The sequence below is a fragment of the Peromyscus leucopus genome, chromosome 1, assembly GCF_004664715.2.
Source record: "Peromyscus leucopus breed LL Stock chromosome 1, UCI_PerLeu_2.1, whole genome shotgun sequence".
In the NCBI taxonomy this organism is placed as follows: Eukaryota; Metazoa; Chordata; class Mammalia; order Rodentia; family Cricetidae; genus Peromyscus; species Peromyscus leucopus.
The window spans coordinates 86,313,044-86,336,650 of NC_051063.1; the positions used below are offsets into that span (position 1 = coordinate 86,313,044).

A 23,607-nucleotide genomic window follows, 5' to 3' on the forward strand; every position below is an offset into this window, starting at 1 on the left:
AGCTCAGACAGCCACTTGAAAAACCCTATCTGCTGCTTTATTCACCTCAGTGTGTGGGGAGCTGATGTGCTGGCACTTTGAAGGTTCGTGGCTCAGCCCAGTTGGCTGTACTTGTTGTCCCAGCACCTTCCTTACCTAGTCACCATTACCCCCAAGTTACCAGCTGGTACCATGTCCAGAAACTGACATATCTATGCCAGCCCAGCTGCGGAACCAGACCAGTGTGGCCTCCCACAGCATGCTGAGTTGGCAGTGTGTGAACGGGTCAGAGGGAAAGAGCAGGCATCTGCACCGGGCTCCGGCCCCAGATCTGCTCATGAGCAGCAAGCAGCTGAGTGAGCAGCTTAATGCCCTCAGTCCAGCCAGAGGATCGTGAAAGTCACCCTGGCAACCAGAGACTAGGGAAACTCGCAAAGGGAAGAGCTGGATAAGGGTCCCCATCAACCTGTGTGTGGACCCCAAGTTCAGTGGGAGTGGATATGACCTTCAGATGGTACAACGGAGGCTTTGCAAGCTGAACTGCACAGGGTGGATTGTCACAACTCCTCCATTGATCACTGGGGGACGTACCCAGGGCAGACCACAGCACAGGCACTGAAAATTGAACTGATGGTGGAACCATGTCAAACAGAAGACCAGGTAGAACTTGTGATCTGAAACTAATTACTTTAGTTGTTTAAACATCAACATATTAATAGGGACTAAACAAGACCCAGGGTCTTATAGTATTCAAATATATGTTGTAACAATCCAAAATGACTTCCTTTATAAAGAACCAAGAAAACCTGACAGACTCCTAGGGAAACATAATTGATGACGCAGCCATAACACTGCCTAGATGTTGGGGTTCTCCCAGGACTTCAGAGCAGCTGTGACTGCCATGCTCTAAAATAGTGTTTCTCAACCTGTGGGTCACGACCCCTTTGGGGTTGCATATCAGATCTTTACATTATAATTTATAACGGTAGCAAAATTACAGCCATGAAGTAGCAATGAAAATAGTTTTATGGTTGGGGGTCACCACAACATGAGGAACTGTATTAGAAATAAGGGTGAGCCCTCTCAAGAAGAAGATAAGAACAAATGTGTCAGCAACCGGCAGAGAAATAGAAGTGTAGAGACTTTAGAACCAGAGAAGTGGACATGAAATAAAATGCTCACCCGATGACCCCATGGCAAGATGGGAAAGTTAGTGAGCTGGGGTCAGGTGTGACTGAGAACCGCCACGCCTTTTCTGCTGATGGGCTCCATCCTTCAAACACAGCCAGATTAAGTCCTTCCTCCCTTAAGTGGCTTCGTTCAGGAAATTCATCTCAGCAATGAGCAAAGCACCTAATGCACTACCAGGGGTGTGGGGTGTGGGAGCACTGTGGGGGATGTGAGAGCACTGTGGGGGATGTGGGAGCACAGTGGGGGATGTGGGAGCACTGTGGGGGATGTGGGAGCACAGTGGGGGATGTGGGAGCACAGTGGGGGATGTGGGAGCACAGTGGGGGATGTGGGAGCACTGTGGGGGATGTGGGAGCACTGTGGGGGATTCAGAGCACTGTGGGGGATGTGGAGCACAATGGGGATGTGGGAGCATAGTGGGGGATGTGGGAGCACTGTGGGGGATGTGGGAGCACAGTGGGGGATGTGGGAGCACAGTGGGGGATGTGGGAGCACAGTGGAGGATGTGGGAGCACTGTGGGAGATTGAGAGCACTGTGGGGGATGTGGGAGCGCAGTGGAGGATGTGGGAGCACAGTGGGGGATGTGAGAGCACTGTGGGGGATGTGGGAGCACTGTGGGGGATTGAGAGCACTGTGGGGGATGTGGGAGCACAGTGGGGGATGTGGGAGCACAGTGGGGGATGTGGGAGCACAGTGGAGGATGTGGGAGCACTGTGGGGATTGAGAGCACTGTGGGGGATGTGGGAGCACTGTGGGGGATTGAGAGCACAGTGGGGGATGTAGGAGCACAGTGGAGGATGTGGGAGCACAGTGGGGGATGTGGGAGCACTGTGGGAGATTGAGAGCACTGTGGGGGATGTGGGAGCACAGTGGAGGATGTGGGAGCACAGTGGGGATGTGGGAGCACTGTGGGGGATGTGGGAGCACAGTGGGGGATGTGGGAGCACAGTGGAGGATGTGGGAGCACTGTGGGGATGTGGGAGCACTGTGGGGGATGTGGGAGCACTGTGGGGGATTGAGAGCACAGTGGGGGATGTGGGAGCACTGTGGGGGATGTGGGAGCACTGTGGGGATTGAGAGCACAGTGGAGGATGTGGGAGCACAGTGGAGGATGTGGGAGCACTGTGGGGGATTGAGAGCACAGTGGGATGTGGGGATGTGGGAGCACTGTGGGGATGTGGGAGATGAGAGCACAGTGGAGGATGTGGGAGCACTGTGGGGGATGTGGGAGCACAGTGGAGGATGTGGGAGCACTGTGGGGGATTCAGAGCACTGTGGGGGATGTGGGAGCACAGTGGGGATGTGGAGCACAGTGGGGGATGTGGGAGCACTGTGGGGGATGTGGGAGCACCGTGGGGATGTGGGAGCACTGTGGGGGATGTGGAGCACTGTGGGGGATGTGGGAGCACAGTGGGGGATGTGGGAGCACAGTGGGGGATGTGGGAGCACAGTGGGGATGTGGGAGCACAGTGGGGGATGTGGGAGCACAGTGGGGGATGTGGGAGCACAGTGGAGGATGTGGGAGCACAGTGGGGGATGTGGGAGCGCAGTGGGGGATGTGGGAGCACCGTGGGGATGTGGGAGCACCGTGAGGGATTGAGAGCACAGTGGGGGATGTGGGAGCACAGTGGGGGATGTGGGAGCACTGTGGGGGATGTGGGAGCACAGTGGAGGATGTGGGAGCACAGTGGAGGATGTGGGAGCACAGTGGGGGATGTGGGAGCGCAGTGGGGGATGTGGGAGCACTGTGGGGGATTCAGAGCACAGTGGGGGATGTGGGAGCACTGTAGGGGATGTGGGAGCACAGTGGGGGATGTGGAGCACTGTGGGGGATGTGAGAGCACTGTGGGGGATTGAGAGCACTGTGGGGGATTGAGAGCACTGTGGGGGATGTGAGAGCACTGTGGGGGATTGAGAGCACTGTGGGGGATGTGGGAGTGCAGGGGAGCCCAGGGTTCATCAAGCATGCCTGTCCTGCAGCACCTGAGCTAGACAGATTGAGAGAGGAAGGCCCACAGAAGCCAGGCCTTTACCCAAGTCTGTCTCAAATGCTGCACAAAGCCACCTCAAGTTCAGCAGCCAGGGCCAGCCCGTGGGGTAGGCCTGTGCTGGAAATTAAGCAACAACAATAACAACAACAAAAACAAAAACAAAACAAAACAAACACACACATACACACACACACACACACACACACACACACACACACACGCGCACACACACCTCTTGTGGCTGCATCCACCTAGAGCTGCTGTCAGAGGGAAAGGCGCAGCATGCAGGGCACAGGCCAGTGTCCCTGTCTGGTATTTCCAGGAAGCCTTTTACTGTCTAAACAACCCTAGGTTTGGGAATCAGGAAGCTCAAGTCCCACAGCTTAGCCACGGTGCCACTGAGAGCAAAACCTTCTCTTCTTTTTGGTCCCCATTTTTCACCATCAGGATACAAGTAAAATCCATCTCCAGGGCCAGTGAGATGACTCAGTGGGTAAAGGTGCTCGCTGCCAAGCCTGGTGACCCGAGGGTGATTCTCAGGATCTACATGCTAACAGAAGAGAACCAACTCCCTAGAGTTATTCCCTGACTGCCATACCCCTCCCTCAAATCAACAAAGAAGTGACTGTAGTAATAGTGATGGATACATCACTTACCAGATACTGCCCCAAGGGAAACCCTTGAGTAATCGATGCTGAGAAAGAACCATCTATGCAAAAAAGGAACATTCTAGACAGAGAAAATGACAAGTCCAATGGCCCTGGGTCAGAAAGGAGCTTGTTTTGTTCTTAAAAGAGAGAGAGAAGGCCAGAGTATCCAGATCAGAAGTAATGAAGGAAGTGGATTATGCAATGTTGGGGCTATGGTAAGGAGCCAGATGAGAGTATTCATCCAACACCTACTGTGTACCTGGGGCTACAAGCACTGGGGAACAGATGTGGCTCACGGCTCTGTGAAGGACTGGGTAAGACGGTGTGCGTGCAAGGACTGTGCACAGAGCAGATGCTCCGTGGGTGTCACTTTCTCGCTCTTCCAGTTTGTAAGTCGACATGAAAACTTCTTCTCTGGGTCTCTGCTTCCTCAGCCCCCAGCATCAGAGCAAGGCGTGGCTGCTTCTGTGGGAGTCACTCTTGGAGAGGCTTGGGCAGAGGCATCATTTACCCGGAACACACTCTGGAGTGAAGGACAGGCAGGGCTGGGGAGATGGCTCAGTGAGTAACTGGAAGACCCGAGTTCTGATCCTTTGAACCACATAAAGTGGAGTGTGGCAGCACACACCAGGAATCTCCACACTGGGGAGATGGAGACAGGATCCCTGGGGCTCGTTGGCCAGCCAGGGTAGTCAGTCAGTGAGCTCCAGGTTCAGTGAACAGCCCAGCCTCAAAAAGTAAGGTGGAGGGTGATTGAGCAAGACATCTTATGTCAACCACTCATGTTCACATGTATACACACTCGTGTGTGCACACGCCCACAAATAGATGAATGAGAAGCAAAGGAACAGGCTTCCCTTCCAGCTTCATCAACAGGTGTCCCATACTGGCCACAGGAGGGACTTTGAGGCTTTGTGGCAAGTCCTTTGGAATCCTGAGTACTTAATAGGCCTACATGCTTGTGCCTTGTCCACTGGCCTGGCAGCCGAAGTACCTATCTTGTGTCTGCTGTGGGATGGACCTCATCCTGTTTAATGCACTGGAGTCTACAGGAATCTGTAGGTGATTCATGGGTGAAGTCCCCTCCCACTTTTGTTTAAGGCCACTCTTGACCTCTTGGTGAACTCTGAGTGAGGTGAGGCAGGACACCTGTCCTGTGCCTGGACAACCCGGTGCTCAAATGAGAGCACCCCTGCCCCTTGTCACATGAGGTATCCCCAGCGGGACTTAGTGGCTCAGCCTTGCAATCCCAGCCACTCAGGAGGAAGATGGAAACTTCAAGGCCTGCCTGGGTCACAGAGTGAATTCACAGCCAGCCTGAGCAACTTAATGAAACCCTGTTTCAAAATAAGAAAGAAAGAAAAACAAAGGGCTAGGAGTGCAGCTAAGTGGCAGATTGCTAGTCTAGCATGCACCAGGCCCTGAGTTCAATCCCCAGGACTACAAAGGAACAAAAGTGTCCCTAAAATCCAAGTGAGTCCCTGGGGAGTCTGAGAACTTTTCCAAGTTATTCAGCAAAGCTGGACAAGAAAGTAAAACAGAAGTCAGGGGACTCTTAACTGAGAGCAGGGACTTGATGGTCCCACAGTGTTAATAGCCAACTTTTATAAAGTGCGTAGTGTCTGCCTGGCAGTGTCCCGACACTCTGTAACACCATCTCAGTGATCTTCGCAATGATCAAATGAAGTACATGCCACTTTGTGCAAAATGCATGAGACCAAAAGTGTTTCGGATTTTTAAATTTTTTTGATTGTTTGCATATTCATAATGAGACCCAAGTCTAAACATGAAGTTCATTTATCTTTCATCTCCACCTGATACATATAACCTAAAGGGAATTTACAAATCAAGATTTCATGGTGTGACATCTCTACTTGTAGCATCGTGTCTACATTCAAGAAGTGTGAGGTAACGGTGATCGAATGAGGGGTGCACACTCTGTGCCGTTATCAGTCCATTTTGCAGGGCTGGGGAGATGCCCAGGAAGTTCAGATGACTTGCTGAAAGACTAGAGGTTGTGTATAGTTAAGGGGAGGCTGGCTGATGCGATAGGTCAGCCTCCAGGCGAGGCTCTGTGCTTTGCGGCAACAGAAGCTTGCTACTTCTCTGCACAATGGTCCCGAGGCTCCTTCCATGTGTGGCTTCTATGCTGAGGTATGACCCAGGCTCTGCTGTGCTCTCAAGCTTTTCTGGCTTTCATTTCCAACCACTTTGTGCAACAAGGACAAGAGACAGGGACAGAGAGCTGAAGAGGGACAGGCATTGATTGTTTCATGGGGAGATTTTATGCCAGGACTGGAAGGAATGCATATCACTGCAGGAGAAGCTGGGAAATGTTGCCCAGCTGTGCAGGCCAGTGAGAATGGCCATCAGGCTTTGAGGATCACACAGCCTTCTCTGCAGTCAGCAAACAGCAAAGCTATTCTGTGTCTCACATAGTTTGTTCTGTTTCCTCTCTGGCCTTCCTGAGTGCTGTTTGCCTCCAAGATCAGGGCCAGAGTCCATTTTGGGGGTCCCATCACTAAATGCCTAGTAGTAACCCGGGATGCCCTGAGCCGCTGTCAATTTAGACCTGTGGTTCGCTGACTTAACCTTCCAGCAGATGTCTGGCAATGTCTGGGGCCATTCTTGGTTGTCACAGCCCAGGGGATGCTACAGGCATCTAGTGTATGGTAAAGGCTGAGACACTGCTCAGCACCCAGCAGTGTACGGCAGTGTGGGTAACGGGCAGTTCCAGCACCAGTGGCAATGCTGCTGACATGGAGACATCTGAGCCAGAACTGGGGTGTGGCGTCTGTCCAGAAGGGTAGATCGGCACAAGGAGGGCAGAGCTCAGAAGCTTCTGCCTGCCCTGTCTGGGGCTCGGCTACTCTGGGGCATTTTTTTCCTTACCTGCCAAGTGTGAAGGACTCTCAGGGAAGCAGGGGAATCAGGTAATGCCAGCTCCTCTTTGTGCATTTCAGTCGGTTTTCCCAGCCTTCCCGTCTCCCCCTACAAAAAATGTGTGCAAACAGAAATGTCTTCCTCCACAAACAAATCCTGCAGCCCAGCTGCCATGGCCTAGGCAGGGGGACTGTGGGCCCAACAAAGGAGGAGGGTGGGAAGCCTCTTGGGGAGTGAGCGGAGGTTTCACCAGTCTTCTCTCTACTCCTTCACCACCTGTGGCTCATGGGTGCATGACACCTGTGCATGGGGACACAAAGGGGCCACAATATCATAAAGAGACGAACCCAGGGCTGGAGAGAGATCAGGTAGTAGAGTGTTCGCCATGCGGAGTGCTTGCCGTATGGGGAGGTGAAGACAGATGAATCTCTGGGGCTCACTTGGCAAGCTGAGGCCAATGAAAGACCCTGTCTCAAAATATAAGATGAGCTGAGGAATAACACCTGAGGTTGACCTCTGACCTCTACACACATGCACACCTGCACCCACACACTCAACCACATGCATGCACACACATACGTGCACATGTACACGAGCACATATATACATATTTATTTCTATAATTTATATTCTCTATGTATGTATTACTATACAACTCTGTAAACTCTGTAATTATACTAATTATCATATATAATAGTAATTTTTTTGTTTTTTTTGTTTTGTTTTGTCTTGTTTTTTGTTTTTTGGTTTTTCGAGACAGGGTTTCTCTGTGTAGCTTTGCGCCTTTCCTGGAACTCACTTGGTAGCCCAGGCTGGCCTCCAACTCACAGAGATCCGCCTACCTCTGCCTCCTGAGTGCTGGGATTAAAGGCGTGCGCCACCACCACCCGGCCTAATATAATAGTAATATTTACATAAAATAAAATTTATATTATTAAAAAGAAAAACTATGTTGCACACATATATGACAACCATAAAAAGGGTAATCTAGATTAGAAAGTAAAAGTCTTGAATTTCACTTACATGAATTAGTCATTTTGAACAGTTTATTGTCACTTTTCTGTAGGAATGTGCTTGTGTGAGAGAGAGAGAGAGAGTGTGTGTGTGTGTGTGTGTGTGTGTGTGTGTGAGTGAATGCCCTCTCCATGACTTTTGCTAGTGTCCAGAATGTATACCCTTGACTGGAACTTGTCTTTTCCATTTCATGTACCTCAGGCATCCTTCTAAGTGTGTGTTTTTCTCACTCATAAGTTTCTCTTAGGAGCCCGGCATTGTGATAAAGTGGGTAATACATCAGATATCTAGTTCAACCCCAGCTTTATCCCCAGAGCACAGTGAGACCCCACCCAGCCTCTTAGTCACCAACACCTTGTTCCCCACAAGATCCATGACAAATGCCACAGTGACCCATGAAGGCTGGAAATAAGGAGCAATTACAGAGGTGAAACAGGACAGTGTTTAAACTGCCTCCTCTGTGATCGAATGAGCCACACCCATGTCTGAAAAGGAGTCTCCACACAGAGGAATGAAAGCATGAGGGAATGGTGCAGAGGTCTCAAAGACATTAAGATAATGTTATTACATTTGTTTACTCTCTCTCTCTCTCTCTCTCTCTCTCTCGCTCTCTCTCTCTCTGTGTGTGTGTGTGTGTGTGTGTGTGTGTGTGTGTGTGTTAGCACGTGTGGAGATCAGAGCACATCTTGCAGGAACTGGTTCTTTCTGCAGTATGATTCTTGAGGATCAAACTCAGTTCGTCAAGCTCAGCAGCAAGTGCCTTTACTCACTGAGCCATCTTGTGGGTCCATCAGAGGAATTTTAAGAGTGTAACCTTTACTTCTACCTTAAAAATCACATCTCAAGAGTCTATACCACCTTAAAAGAAAAGGGCTGTGATGGAGGTTTTCATCCTTTGAAGTGAGAGGTATGTAACAGCGTGAGTCATAGGAAAATGAAGCTTATAGAAAAGGAAGACTGAGGCACCACTCCAAAAATAAGGATCCGATTTCTTTGGGTATTTTTATGGGAATTCTAATCCCCAACTTAATGGTGCGAGGGTTCTTAAGCCAGAGTGGCTGTGGAACCTGGCTGTCCATGCATCACCTGAGAAAGATTTTGAGAGTACAGATGCCCAACTGGGTACACCTATAATCCTAGAATTTAGAGGTGGAAACAAGAAACTGACTGATTCCAGGGCAGCCTGAGCCACATAATGAGACACACACACCTTGTCTCAAAAAACAAAGAAAGCATACAGATGCCGGGAACCTGTATCCTCACATCACATCCCTGGGACAGAATACCTGGGAGTTATCTCATCACATCCCTGGGGCAGAGTACCTGAGATACAGCACTTTAAAGAAGGAAAGATTGGCATTGGGCTACCAGCCTCTGGGGTGTCAGTCAGTGGTCAGTTGGCCTGGCTGCTTTTAGGTCTGTGGTGAGACAGACAGTACATTGGGGCAGGACTGGTGGAACTGAGTTGGGGTGGAGCAGCAGAAGGAGATGAGAGGCAACAGGGGTTTTTTTTTTTGATAATAATGACCATGATGATGTGATGATGGTGATGGTTGTGATTGTTGTGATGGTGGTGGTGGTGGTGGTGGTGGTGGTGGTGGTGGTGGTGGTGATGGCGGCAGTGGCGGCGGCGGCGGTAGTGGTGGTGGTGGGTGCACAAACTTGTGCCAGGATGATCTGTGGGAAGCAGTCCTGTGGTGATTTGAAGGAAAATGCCCCCCAGGGGGAGTGGCACTATTGGGAGGTGCAGCCTTGTAGGAGTAGGTGTGGTCTTGTTGGAGGAAGTGTGTCACTGTGGAAGCTGGCTTTGAAGTCTCCTATGCTCAAGCCATGCCCAGTGAGTCAGTTTATTTCCTATCGCCTTTGGATCAAGATGTAGAATTCTCCAGCACCATGTCTGCCTGCATGCCACCATACTCCCAGCTGCCATGATCCCTGCCATGATGATAATGGGCTGAACCTCTGAAACTATAAGCCGTCACCCCAATTAAATGTTTTCTTTATAAGAGTTGCCATAGTCATGGTCTCTTCACAGCAGTAGAAACCTGACTAAGCCAATCCTCTCGTTCCACTGTGGGTCCAGGGATCTACTAAGTGCTCAGACTGGTACAGCAGTAAGTACCTTGCCAGCTGAGCCATCTTGCTGGCATCTCCAGTGTAGTCCTCCCGTCCAGCCTCCTGCACATCAGTAATCCCAGCAATTAGCTTGAAGCAAAAGGATTGTGTGTTCAAGGTCAGCTTGAGCTGCATATGTATCAAGACCCACACACACACATCTCAAAAGAGGGGGTTACACCCCAATGACCTACTTCTCTTCCTGTGAGGACCTGCCTCTTAAAGGGTCCACCACCTCCCAGGAGCACCACTGGAAACCAAGTTTCTAGTTTTTGAAGGATATTTCAGATGCTGTGGTTTGGGGCCCACACTTAGAGAGCAAACTGCAGCCCATAGTCTAAATCTGGCCCACTCCTTGTTTTACAAGTAAAGTTTTATTGACGCCCGGCTATGTCCCATTTGTGGCCAATTGTCTACAGCCTCTTTCCCCTTCAACAGCATGGTTGAATCATTTCAGCAGAAACCTCGGGTGGCCCTCAAAGCCTAAAATCTTCACAATCTAATTGTTCACAGAAACAGCGTGTGCACTCTAGCCTAAAGGAACACCTCCACATTCTCCCAGGTACCTGCTCTCCCCTCCAGGGGAGGCATGGCTTGTTTGATTGGGAGCAGGGTGAACTTCCATGAACACATTCCTGGTTGTCTTGTGGGAGGGACTAAAGTCTTAAAGGGACCTGCCCATCCTAGGCAGTGTTCTCCATAGCCCCTCAGTGAGCCTCTGGTCGGACCGTTGTGTTCACAGAGGTTTACTCCAATGAGGGCAGAGAACGGGGTCAGCTGCTGTGTGGGTCAGGACTGCAACCCTGTGGCCAGTCCCTGAGAGAGCAGCTGCAGGGAGGAGAGAGGTTCAGTCCCCCTGCTTTGTGGCAGACAGGAAACAGTGACAAGGAAATGCAGGAAGGGGTCAGGGTTAGCTGTAGCTCCAAGAACAACCCCCACCCCCACAGTGGCCTGCTTCCTCCAACTAGGCCCCTGGTCCTCTTGCCACCTCTCCATAAAGCCAGGATATTAAAACTCCATCAAGATATTAATCTACTGGTGATGTCAGAGCCCTCTTGATTATCTCTGGAAACACCCTGGACACACCAGAGGTGTGCTTACTACGGTCTTAGACATTTCCCGATCCAATCAAGTTGGCAACAAAGACCAGACCACGATGGGTCCCTTTATACAGTCCATTGAAGACCTCAGTCCACCTGCAATTTTTATTCTGCACAGAGCCTGGTATATGAACATCACCCGGGGTGTGTTTGAAAAACACCTGCAAAAGTCCCCCAGGTCTAAACACCAGCAGACTCTCTGAAGCAATGTTGGCTGAGCAAGGAAGATATAATTAATTGTGCTCTTAAAGCATCAGTAGGTGTCTCGTGGCTAGCTGTGAAGACAGCAGGTAGTGAACATTTTCACCAAAGCCCTGCCAGCATCTCTGGAATGAACATGTAGAGACACTCTTCAGTCCAATGTATAAAATTTGGTGGTTCATGTAAAAACAAAAACATTGCTTTATAGTCACACCTTCAGAGGCTTCCAACAAAATGATGTGATTCACACCCAGATCTGAAAGTAGTGTTTCACTTCATGCGTCATCTTGGCAGATGCAGGCTCCACATACTCCACAGAGATGCAGGTCCATCCACCTCAGAGGGGTTTTAAGAGATTTTAATCTTGGTTTCCATTTCTTAAGGAAGGAAAAGATATCTAACTGATAAACCATCTATGCTGGTTAGTTTTAATTATCTCCGTGGTGAAACCTATAATCACCTGGGTAGAGTGTCCCAGTGAGCCATTTCCTGTGGGCATGGGAAGGGCAGTATTTTGAATCCATTCATTGATGTGGGAAGACCCACACACACCCACTGTGGGTGGCACCATTCCCTAAGAAGGAATTTCTACACGGTATGAGTAGAGAATGTGAACTGAGCACTGAAATACATGCATGCATTTCTCTCTGTTCCCTTCCGTGGATGTGAACTTGACTGCTCCTGGTTCTGGCCCCCTGACTTCCCTGTGATGGACTATAACATGGAATTATGGACTAAAATACCCTCCAAGTTGTTTTAAGTTATTATTTAAGTTATGGGACACAAGCAGCATAAATCAAGGAGATTCCATATATCTTGTGTGTGTATGGGTGCGTGTGTGTGTGTGTGTGTGTGTGTGTGTGTGTGTGTGTGTATGGGTGCGTGTGTGTGTGTGTGTGTGTGTGTGTGTGTTGGCCAGAGGCACACACAGGTATTCTTACCTTATTTTTTGAGACAAGCATCTCTCACGTAACCTGGAACTTGTAGATAGGATAGAATGGTTAGCAGCGAGCCCCAGAAGTTCGCTTGTCTCCAACTCCTCAGCACTGGGATTGCAGGTGTGCACTCCTCTGCCTGGCTCTGGGGATTGAACTCAGGTCTCTGGGCTGTGTGGCAAGCCTCGTGCTGACTGAGTCATCTCCCCAGCCCTATCCTGCATTGTATCATACTTTCCATCTTGTCCTCTCTCCATGGGGGAGTCAGGGGAAGGAGGGACCAGCTAAGACCTTTAATTTTGTGATAAGAAAAGGAAAGTGGTGCCTATCCTTCCATGTCTGTTCCTGGGGTATGGATGACCTTGGACACTGAAACTCTAATGCCTCTGAGCCCTGGATTTCCTGTCTGCTTGGGGGAAGAGGGTATGAACGGTGCCTTCCCAGCAGGGCTGTGGTCTGGATTAAGCGCTTTCCCCGTGCCTGCATGGCAGAAGTCAGGATTAGTGATACTGGTTTCCAGTGATTAAAGTGTGGTTACCCAGACTGTCCTTATAGCTGTGGGAACAAAAAAGGCGGAGGCAAACAGATCTGTCTGAGCAGCTGCTACGAATCATGAACAGAGCCAGGAAAGCTTGTAAAGTCAGGGTGAAATCTCTCAGGCAAGTGCTCTACCGCTGAGCTGCAGTTTTGGCCTGGTGAAAGGTCTTGGAAACAGACAGCATCTGAAGGGGCGGGAAACCTGCATCTGCCCACCCATCTGTAATGTGGAAACTGAGACCCAGAAAAGGGCTAGGTAGACCTTGTATAAGGAAGAGTGTTCATGTGTGTGCTCATACATATGTGTGCTTGTATATTTGGAGGCCAGAGGCTAACCCTTCTTTCACCAAGATCTGGGGCTTGCAAGTTAGGCTGGGCTGGCTGCCCAGTGAGCCCCAGAGATCCACCCGTCTCCACCTCCCTGGCTCTGGGATTACAAGCACATGCCACCATTGTCAGCTCTTTTTTATTGTTTGTTTTTTCTGAGACAAGGTTTCTCTAACAGTCCTGGCTGGCCTGGAACTCACTCTGTAGACCAGGCTGGCCTCAAACTCAAAGAGATTCACTTGCCTCTGCCTCCCAAGTGCTGGGATTAAAAGCATGCACCACCACCACCACCAGCAGCCATAGTCAGCTCTTTACAGGGGTTCTGGGATTGAGCCCAAGCCTTCCTGCTTTAACAAGTTTCTTTAATTACTGAGCCTCATCGCCAGCCTCCTGAGGTAACTTGCTGCGGACAACCCTGGAGCAGCTTGCTGACTTCAGAAAGAACTGAGTGGGGAGTGCTTGCTGCTGAGGGGATTCTGCAGAAAGTAGAGAATGGGGACCCCTTGTTGGGGTATGCAGAACTGACCTGTGCAAGGGTAGGGGAATCAGATGCACGACCCTGTGGGTCTCTGAGGTTGACTCATGAACATCCTGAAATGCAGGCACTCCCACTCCTTGCGGTGAGCCAGAAGGGTTGTGAAATGTCCAGTATGGGTCTTGCTAACTTAGCACTTTTTTCCCCCTAGAAATGGGTAGACAACTTACTCCAGCACCCAAGAGGTGGGACGCTGAGGGCAGTATGGGGGTGTTAGGGTTCCACACATGATCTGAGGGTGCCCCTGTGCTGCAGGCCCAAGGGTGCACTGAGGGTGCAGTGTTGGCACCCTTCCATGGTGACATGGAAGAAAATCCATAGTTACCTGTGACCCAGCATGCACAGGAACTGAGCCTGTTCTCCTTGATGAAACAGAGGACCACCCTCCCTTTTTTTTTTTTTTTTTTTTATTTGTAGTGTTTATCACACCCACATTTGAAGGCATCCAGCTTCCCTTCTAGAACCATCTGCCTTGGCAAAGGGAATTAGCAATGAAAAGAGTTTAGCTCCAGCAGGGAAGAACAAATTCATTTTCACAGCAAGTGTCAACATGGGATGCTTCAGCTTGCCACAACTGGTTCAAGAGAGCTAGACTTTGACCAAAGCTCAAAGGACTTTTTAGTTACTTCTCTGGACTTTGGTTTTCCGATGTAAAATGGGTGAATGGATGCTCTCTCTCTCTCCCTCCCTCTCTCTCTCCATGTGTGTCTATCTCTTTTCTCTAAGCTTCTTTTTCCTCTCCCTCTCTCTCCTTCTTCTTCTCTGTCTTTCTGTCTCATCCCTCCCTCTCTCTGTCTGCCACAGTTTCTATCTCTCTACATCATTCTCGGTGTGTATGTGTCTCTCTGTCTCTGCCCCATGTCTCTCCTCATCTGTTCCTGTCTCTTTGTCTCTGTCTCTCTCTGTGTGTATCTGTCTGTGTGTGTGTGTCTGTCTGCCTCTGTCTTTCTCTGTGTGTATGTGTATCAACCTCTCTCTGTCTCTCTTTCTCTTTTTGCCTCTGTCTCTGTGTATCTGTCTGTCTGTCTCTCTCTGTGTCTCTCTGTGTTTGTCTGCCTTTGTCTGTCTCCATCTCTGTCTCTGTCTCTCTCTCTGTGTCTGTGTTCTCTCTCTCTGTGTGTGTGTGTGTGTGTGTGTGTGTGTGTGTGCTTTCTTGTAGACTGAAAGTCACGGTTGTAGAAAGGAATGATTTCAGAGCAATCTCCTTCACCTCTCTTCACAGGAGAAAAAGTTGGCATTCTCTTTCCCAGAATCCCCCATTTTATTCCACCCCTCTGAGTCCTTCTGTCTGTCTGATAGTCACAATCTACTGCACTAACTTGTGTTGTTTCAGATGAGGAAAACAGATGATCAATCCCATTAGCTCATTTTCTATTACTATAGCAAAATACGTAAGGTTGGGTACATTCTAAAGAAAAGACGTTTATTTAACACACAATTTTGAGGGGCTGAAAGTCCAAGCTTGGGCAGCCCCAATTTTTTGTTCCTTATTGAAAATCTCAAAGCAGATGGCATCAAGGGAGATCGCGTGGCAAGATACGAAGACAGAGAAATTTGGGGCTCAAGCTGCTTTTGGCTCTGCCTTTGAAAGGCCCCACCGCCTTAGCACCGCCACACTGAGACCCATACATGAACTTTGTTAGGATGACCCACATCCAACCCGCAATACCACATGCATTCTGTGTCAAAACCCATGAAGCATAAACAGGTTCTTGGAGAGGGCCTGAGGATTCCTCCTCATGATCCACTTGGAGCTTGTGACATTTGTCCTGACTGTCTATGTTCTGGGTATCACAGGCTGCTGGGAAATTGATTCTGAATGACAAGGGCATAGTAGGAGTGTGTGTGTGTGTGTGTGTGTGTGTGTGTGTGTGTGTGTGTGTGTTACAGTAAAACATTAATGTCTGCTTTCACATGCATGCTCCATGACAACCAGTAAGGAGTATTTGCAGGGAGACGGATCTAGTTAGGGTTGCTTTCCTTTGCGTCAATTCTATGAGTGCCACCCACTAGCTGTAGGGCTTGGCTTCCTAAGCCATGGATGGAGGAGCAGGGATATCCAGCCCACTGTCTCAGACACCATACTGGATTCTTTTATGTTCGCTTATTTGAGACACTGTCTATACTGATCTCAAACTTTTGATCCTCTTGCCTCAGACTCATACAGGCTGGGATTGCAGGGATGCCCCAGCGTGCTACATTCCTTTTCCGAATTTCATGTCTAATCCGTTTTTGTTTTTGTTTTTGAGGTAGGGTCTCACTATGTAGCCCTGGCCGTCCTGGAACTTACTATGTAACCAGGCTGGCCTTGAACTCACAGAGACCTACCAGCCTCTGCCTCCTGTGTGTTGGGATTAAAGGCCTGCGCCACTACACCTGGCATCTAATCTTAGTTCTCTGTTCTCTCCAGTGACACAGAGCTTAGTATTGCCGTGATGTCAACTCTTGACTTTTCCCTGCACAGCTTTTGCATTCGATGCCATTAGCTTTATATTTGCCTCTGAGATTGTGCATTTTCTCACAGACTGTCAGGAGCGTGAAACTTTGCTAAGCACTTTGCAAGTGCCAGTGCCTGCCAGTTAATTCAGATGGCCATAGAGGCGGCCTTCCCATCCGCCAGGACTGAATCACCGGGAGAGCTCCCACCTCCCCAGGGCCAACCGATTCATCAGCCAAGTAACTTTGCAAATCAGGCTGGAAAGCGTAGGCTCTACGGCTCCCATTTCCTTTCCTTCCCTTCTGGCGATTTAGATGCGAATCTCTAATAACGGCTGTTTTTTGCTTTCTTCCAACATAATATGTACTTGTTACATGAAGTTCAAACTCTACAGACTTATGTAACACAAAAAGTAGGACTTTCCAGAGAAAGGCTCTCTTGACAGTTCAGTGAACTGTGTATCTTGGAGATCCCCCCATCTCCTTTTGAATATGTGTCGCTGTCTCTTTTCCAGCAATCATGCAGACCCAAGGCATTCTATTATATCAGAGGTTAATTAGTGCTCTTAGTGTTGGCATCCACAAAGCATGTTCTAAGTTGATGACATGGGTGCAAATGAGCTTCTAAGAGAGAGCGATGGGACCCCCAGGGGATGATTAGGTGACTGGGCTCCAGTATTTGCCCTCACACATGCCACCAAATCCAGATGTTGAGGCCTTGACTTCTAGGGTAATTGTATCAGGATGTGGAACTGTGGGGAGGTGGTCATGAGGAAAGAGCACTCCCATTTGGGATTTGTGGCTTGATGAAGGAGGCCTCAGTGAGCTGACCTGTCCCTCCCACTGTGTGAGCACACAGCAAGATGCCATCTCTGAAGAGGATCCTCCCCAGAGATGAAGCTTGTTGTGCCTCGATCTTGTGCTGCCCAGTCTTTAGAACCATGAGAAGTAAATTTCTGTTGTTTACAAGCCACCTGGGTGATGGCATTTCGCCACAGCAACTCAAACAAATTAAGATATAATTCTGTAGCACAGTGCATCATTATGTAAGAAAATGGGGTTGGCCATGTTTCAATAAAACTTTATTTACAAAACACAGGTGAAGAGCTGTGTTTGTCTTGAAAGCTTTATGTTGTCAATTCCTGCTGTATAAAACATCCTTGTGTGTATTTATCTGTGTCTGTTTCTGTAGGTGGTGCTGTGCGGCTCATTCTTAGAGCAGATGTGCTGGGTCACGAGTTGCTTTTTATTTTGAGCCAACTCCAAAAGTTGAACCAACTCAGTCTTCATTACATTAGAGTGTTTAAATTTTTCCTTTCTTCTCTCTTTCTATTTCTCTCTCTTTCTTCTCTCTGTGTCTCTGTCTCTATTCATGTGTCTCTCTGTCTCTGTGTGTGTGTGTATTCATTTGTATGTGTGTGTACATATGCACGTGAAGGCCAGAGGTTAAGGTTGAGTGTCTTCCTCAATTTCTCTCTCTACTTTATTTTTTGAGATAGGATCTCTCTCTGAACCTAGAGGTCACCAATTAGGATAGGCCAGGACCAGTGAGTGCACAGGATCTGTTTATGTGGATGCTGTGATTCTAAACTCTGGTCCTCATGCTTACATGGGTAAACACTTTACTGAATGAGTCTTCTCCCCAGCCCAAGATTTCCCTCCTTAAAACCTCTTTCTCATGGATATAAAACCAATGCTCATTTGAGGGCTGCTGCTATGTATGGCCATTCTCTCATTGGAGTTCTGGAGATGGGGGCTCAGTCTACAGTCTAGTCTGGCTTGACACAGGATTTCTCCTGCTTCAGCTTCTCACATGCTGGGATTGTAGGCATGAGCCACAGGACCATTCTATTATTCTTGAGCTTTGCAGAGGCAGAGAGGGTGAGAACATGAATCTGGAATGGTCTCCTAATAAAATGTTATTTTAGACTGAGGTTCACAGGGAGAGGAACCCTGGCAACCTGTTCTTATCTGGTAAGATAAAACTATGTTCTTCACTAAACATGGTTCAAAAAGGTCTTGATTGTTACCTACTCAAAAGTGTTTTGCAGTGCATCACCTTAGCAATTTCCTTTCTAAGCTAGGATTCCATCACTTATTGCCCTTCTATCACAAGGGGTTTTCACGTAATGAGGTCCATCTATGCACACCAAGTTCATTACCAACTGTACAAAAAATATACATGCTCCAATTTCCCCTGCAGAGCTGACAAGCAGCAGACCCCTTGAGCAAGCAGCGTGTTTCTCCTGCCCTGTTTCACCAGGTGTTTTGGTTTTCAGATGCTGGATGGTGTTCTCGGTTTTGTGTTTCCACTTTTCTTCCCCCAACTCCCATTTCCATCATTTGGAATTCTCTATGTGAACCCCACACGGGAGAATGGAGGCTCACTACTAGCATTCAAGCTCTGTTTGGGGCTGTGGATTTGAGCTGTTGTGTCTGATAATCAGCACCCCTCCTGGGATCTAGCCTGCCTTTGCTTGGCTCATGCTGGGTGAATCTGTGATGTTTCCCATTCTGTGGCCTTTCATTTATAACACAGGCACAGCCTGCTTCCCCATTAGTGCGATGGCACGCTTGAACTACCCACACACAAAGAATGAAGCTGAACTTGGTAAAAAGATAAATCAGCCCAACCATCTCATTAGGTTTGAAAGACACTAATTGAGCTTGCATTAGAATTAATGGAGAATCCTTAGGAGAGACAGAAGATGTGACAAGGGGCGGGAAAAACTACCCTGGCCATTTTTCTCAGTGAACTTGCCTCCACTGTGAGAAACAGAGGAAGTGTGCAATATCATTTTTATGAAGTCAGTGGACAGAAATTTAAGATCAAAATGGTGATGCATCATTTGCCATGTGTTAGGCACTGTGTGCTGAGAGCCCTACACACATTATTTCATCTCCATCATGCATTAACTTTCAAGATAAAGTAGAGTGAGAATCCCATCCACTCAGTGAGGAAAGGGAGGCACCAGAGACTTTTCCTTATGTCACAGGTACTTTTCCTGTTTGCTGTGATAAGATACCCTGAGAAAAGCAACCTCCAAAAGTTTATTTCAGCTCATGGTTCTGGTACAGTCCATCACGGCAGAATTCAAAGCAGAAGGACTTTGAAGGAGCTGACTATATTGAGTACCAGTCAAGACACAGTAATCAATATGTTCAGCAAATTTTCTCCTTTTCCACACAGTTCAAGACCCAAGCCCAGGGGATGGTGCCACCCACAGTGGGCAGATCTTCCCACCTCAGTCAGTCTAAACAGGATAACCTCCATAGGCAGGCCTAGGAGCCAGTCTCCCGGGCGATTCTAGATCCTTTGAAGTTGACAGCTGAGATTAATAATCACCCTTGCTGCTTCAGAGCCCAAGATTCACCTCAGAATGTCTATCCTTAATTCAACTCTAGTTGCTCTCATCTGTGTTGGATTGACCCCCTAGTAGAATGTTGGCCATGTCAAGAGACATTTGTGGTTGTCAGAGCTTGAAGGAAGGATGCTGCTTCTGGAATCTAGTGGGTAGAGTCCAGAGATGATGCTAAGCACCCTTCACATCACCAGACAAGCCTCTACAGTAAAAAAAAATTATTCATACCATGATATCAACAGTACTGGAGAGATGGATCAGTGGGTAAGAATGCTTGCTCTACAAGCATGAGGGTTTGAATTCAATTCTCCATCACTCATTAAGAAGCTGAGTGTGACTGAGGGTGCATGCCTGTAATCCAAGTGCTTTGGGGGGCCAGAGACAAGAGGATTACTGGGGCTTGATGGTCTAGCTCCAGGTCACTGAGAGAGCCTTCATAAGGGAATAAGGCAGAGTATAATAGAGCAGGACACAACGTCCTCTTCTGGTCTCTGCAATTGCACACATAGGCACGAATATGTGCACTTATAACACACACAAGAAGTCCTGGCTTGTCCACTTAGCTGGGCTATGGTGATGGCTTGCTGTCCCACCAGAACTCTATGCCCATTCATAGAGTTCTGTAGGCAGTGTGTGAGTCATTGGGTTGTGAGCTTATAGTCGCATATTGTGGGTGGCACAGCTATCTCAAAGAAGGGATAGCCAGGGCAAAAGTTGGTAAGTGGGAACATGGCTGACTTGGTAAGGGACAGCAGGAGCCTCCGCTGTGCTCAGGAGACTGTCCCCATGAGAAGAAGCCATGTCCCCAAAGCAACAACCGCATGTTTGCTGCTGAGCAATGTGTGAGCTAACGACCTGTGTCTTGTGCCTACCTCCCCATCCCATTACCCCACGCCTGACTTCCTCCCTGCCTGCCCTCACCTCTCTGGCTCTCTAGTGTTTGGTCACAACATGAAGAGCAGCAATGACTTCATTGGGAGGATCGTCATCGGCCAGTATTCCTCCGGCCCCTCTGAATCCAACCACTGGAGGCGGATGCTAAACACCCACCGCACTGCCGTGGGGCAGTGGCACAGTCTGAGGTCCCGGGCCGAGTGTGACCGCGTGTCTCCTGCCTCCCTGGAGGTGACCTGATTGCCACGGGGAAGACAGCCATCACGGGTTTGAAAAAAAGAGAGAAAAAAAAATATGTGTCACATCAATACTCAACCCACACCTACATCTACTTTCACACATGTGCACGTGCATACGCAATGCCCTGTCAGCACTGAGAGCAAGCTGACAGTTGGTCATGGAATAGCCACCCTCATTGAGGGAAGCTCGTGAAGTTCCCGGAAACTCCATTCGTGCGTAAATCACAAGTTGAGTAGGCTCTGCTGTGAGACTTACTGGCAGTGCCTGCTCTTACCCATACCCCTGTCCCAAAATGTGCTTTCAACCTCGGGCCAGAGAAAAGAGGCCTTCCGAAAAGAGCCTGACTCAGTTTACCAGGAGTTTGGCTGGTATGTCGGGGACCTGATCCCCACTTCAAAAACACCCTTGCCAGGGAACTTCTGAGCAGGCCACTGTTTCCTGGGGTCTCCACACCTGATACCTTTCTCCAAAGGTGTAAGTATCTTTGTTTTCTCCTTAGTAAATGTGATAAATAGATTAGACTCTTCGGAGAGACCGGGGGTGACAAAAGACAGTAATTCAGAGTCAGGAACCCAGGCTCGCCTGCTTTGTCCTCGTGTTAGCTTATTTCTGGGACTCCCTGTGGGTACGTGTGGGTATGTTTGTGTGTGTGTGTGCCCTCACAGGTGAGCACATGTGTGCCTCCTCATCCTGTTAGACAGCAAGGTGGTGGCCAGAGGCTCCATCCTCAAAGTTCCCTTATCTCTCTGCCTTTCATCCGGTGCAAGTTCACCCCATGTCCTCCCATCCATCAGAGGCCCCACATCAAGTAGCAATAGTCTGAGTGTGTCCCATAAGTAGGGTTATGATAGAGCAAAGGTAACATTTTCTGACTGAATTGTGGTGGTTATGACCCATAACCAGGGGTCTGGCACATGAATGTAAATGGTGCCACAGCCCTCCACCATGACCTTTCCCCTCGATCATATTCCAATGAGCTCCGTGTTTGTGTGTGCACCACAGTCTTGTCTCATGTGCTAAGGCTTTAGTGTAGTTAGAATAGATTCTTCCCTCATGGGATGCTTCTGTATCTTTCTCCACAGCATATCGTGGTCCTCTGTCATGGGAAATTATTTGTTGAAAATTAAAGATTATTTATTTGTGCCATGCATTGGAGTTATCTCTTTTGTTCATAACATAGAAGATGGGAGAGAGTTTGGCTGCTTGTATGCATGATAAGGCAATCCAGTCAGAGCCAAGAGATAGCTCACGGAAGTGCTTGCTGTTGGAACCCCAGTACCCACGTAAAAAGACAGGCCCAACAAAGAGTAACTGTAATCCTAGTATGGAGTATGGGGTGTGTGTGTGTGTGTGTGTGTGTGTGTGTGTGTGTGTGTGTGTAAGGATCACTTATAGGAGCAGAAATGACTCAAAGACACCTGCATCACCAAAGCCCACCCCAGCATGGGTGACAGCTCATAAAAGCTGGGAACCTGGAGCACACTGCACAGCCTGAAGGCAACTCCATTGGCTTCTGCTTCTTTTAAGCAGCTGGTCTGGTCTTGGAGCTTTCTTTATAATTTGGCTTGTCTGAGAGATTCTCAGGTCTCTTTTTTGTTTACTCTTAGGAGGGAGGGGCCTAGGCAATCTGGTCAGCTCCAGGGACAAACTTCCCAGCAGGATGGAATGTTTCAATCTAGGAGGAAAAGCTGCACCACTGTGTGTGTGTGTGTGTGTGTGTACACGCGCGCGCGCGCGTGCATGCGCGCGCACGCGGGCATCCAAGTGAATCCCTGGGGCTCACTGGCGAGTCAGTCTAGTCAACCAGTGAGTCCTGAATCCAGTGAAAGACTCTTTTTTTTTTTTTTTTTTTTTGGTTTTTCGAGACAGGGTTTCTCTGTGTAGCTTTGCGCCTTTCCTGGAACTCACTTGGTAGCCCAGGATGGCCTCGAACTCACAAAGATCCGCCTGCCTCTGCCTCCCGAGTGCTGGGATTAAAGGCGTGCGCCACCACCGCCCGGCTGAAAGACTCTTTTTTAAAACATAATATGGAAGTGATGAGTAAGAGACTCACCAGTAACCTCTGATCTCCACAACCAAACCTACATACAACACACACACACATACACACTCACTCCCAACTACACAGAGCAGTGATGTTTATCTTGGTAACAGATTTTTATTCAGTAAGATCCAGCTCAGACCCAGCAGGGATGACTCAGCTCTGCTCCCTGCACCTGAGACCGAAGCTGGAACACTTAAGGGCTAGGGCATGGAACCCTCTGAAGGCTTTCCCTCCCAAGTTTGATGCTTAGTGCTGGTTGACAGCTGAGGACTTGTTCCCTATCCATGGAGGCCTTAGCACAGGCTGCCTCCACAGGGGGCTAGCTTGGGCTTCCTCACAGCATGGCAGTGGAGGTGATGGTTCTGAATACAAAATGTTCCCCAGGCTGATATGTTGAATGCTTGGTCCCAAGCTAGTGATGCCACACACTCCTGCCACTGTAGTGTTCTACCCAAGGGCCCGGCCAAGCCACCACAGACAGGATCCTCCGAAACCTCAAGATAAAGTAAGCCATTCCTCCCTTAAGACACTTTCGTCAGAGCATTTTAACACAACCATAGGAAAAGTAACATTACACAGGGCAAAAGGCAGAAAGGATTCTCTATGACTTCTGAGAACAGGGCACAAGAAGGACGTGTTTGCTGGGTGGTGGTGGTGGTGGTGGTGGTGGTGGTGGTGGTGGTGGTGGTGCACACCTTTAATCCCAGCACTCAGGAAGCAGCGGCAGGTGGATTTCTGAGTTCAAGGCCAGCCTGGTCTACAAGACTACACAGGAAAAACCTTGTCTAAAAAAAAAAAAAAAAGATTATAGTTTCTATCTCTACTTCTCTCTGTCACTTTCTCTCTCTGTCTCTCTGTCTCTGTTTCTCTCTCTCTCTCTCTCTCTCTCTCTCTCTCTCTCTCTCTCTCTCTCTGCTTTTCCTTAGGAACTTCTGTATCATATGCTTTCCTCATCATTGTAACCAAAATGATGATTTTGGCTCACAGCTCAAGGTTCCAGCCCATCTTGGTAGAGAAATCAAGACAGCAGAAGTCTAAGGCATCACATTGCACCAGCGGTCAGGAAGCAGAGAGCATGAATGCATGCTAGTGCTCCGCCAGCTTTCTCTGTGCTGTGCAGCCTGGGACCCAAGCCCAGGGAGTGAAACCACTTTCTGTGGGCGGGACTTCTC

At 48.8% G+C, this 23,607-nt stretch overlaps 1 protein-coding gene across 1 annotated transcript in view; it reads left to right on the top strand.

Moving 5' to 3' along the window:
* Syt17 (synaptotagmin 17) overlaps positions 1-21,539 on the top strand; it is a 72,056-nt gene extending 50,517 nt beyond the window's left edge. Inside the window, 1 exon segment of the mRNA XM_028867785.2 lies at positions 20,195-21,539. Coding sequence (XP_028723618.1) covers positions 20,195-20,391 — 197 coding nt within the window. The 3' untranslated portion in view covers positions 20,392-21,539.
* Positions 21,540-23,607: the final 2,068 nt, after the last annotated feature.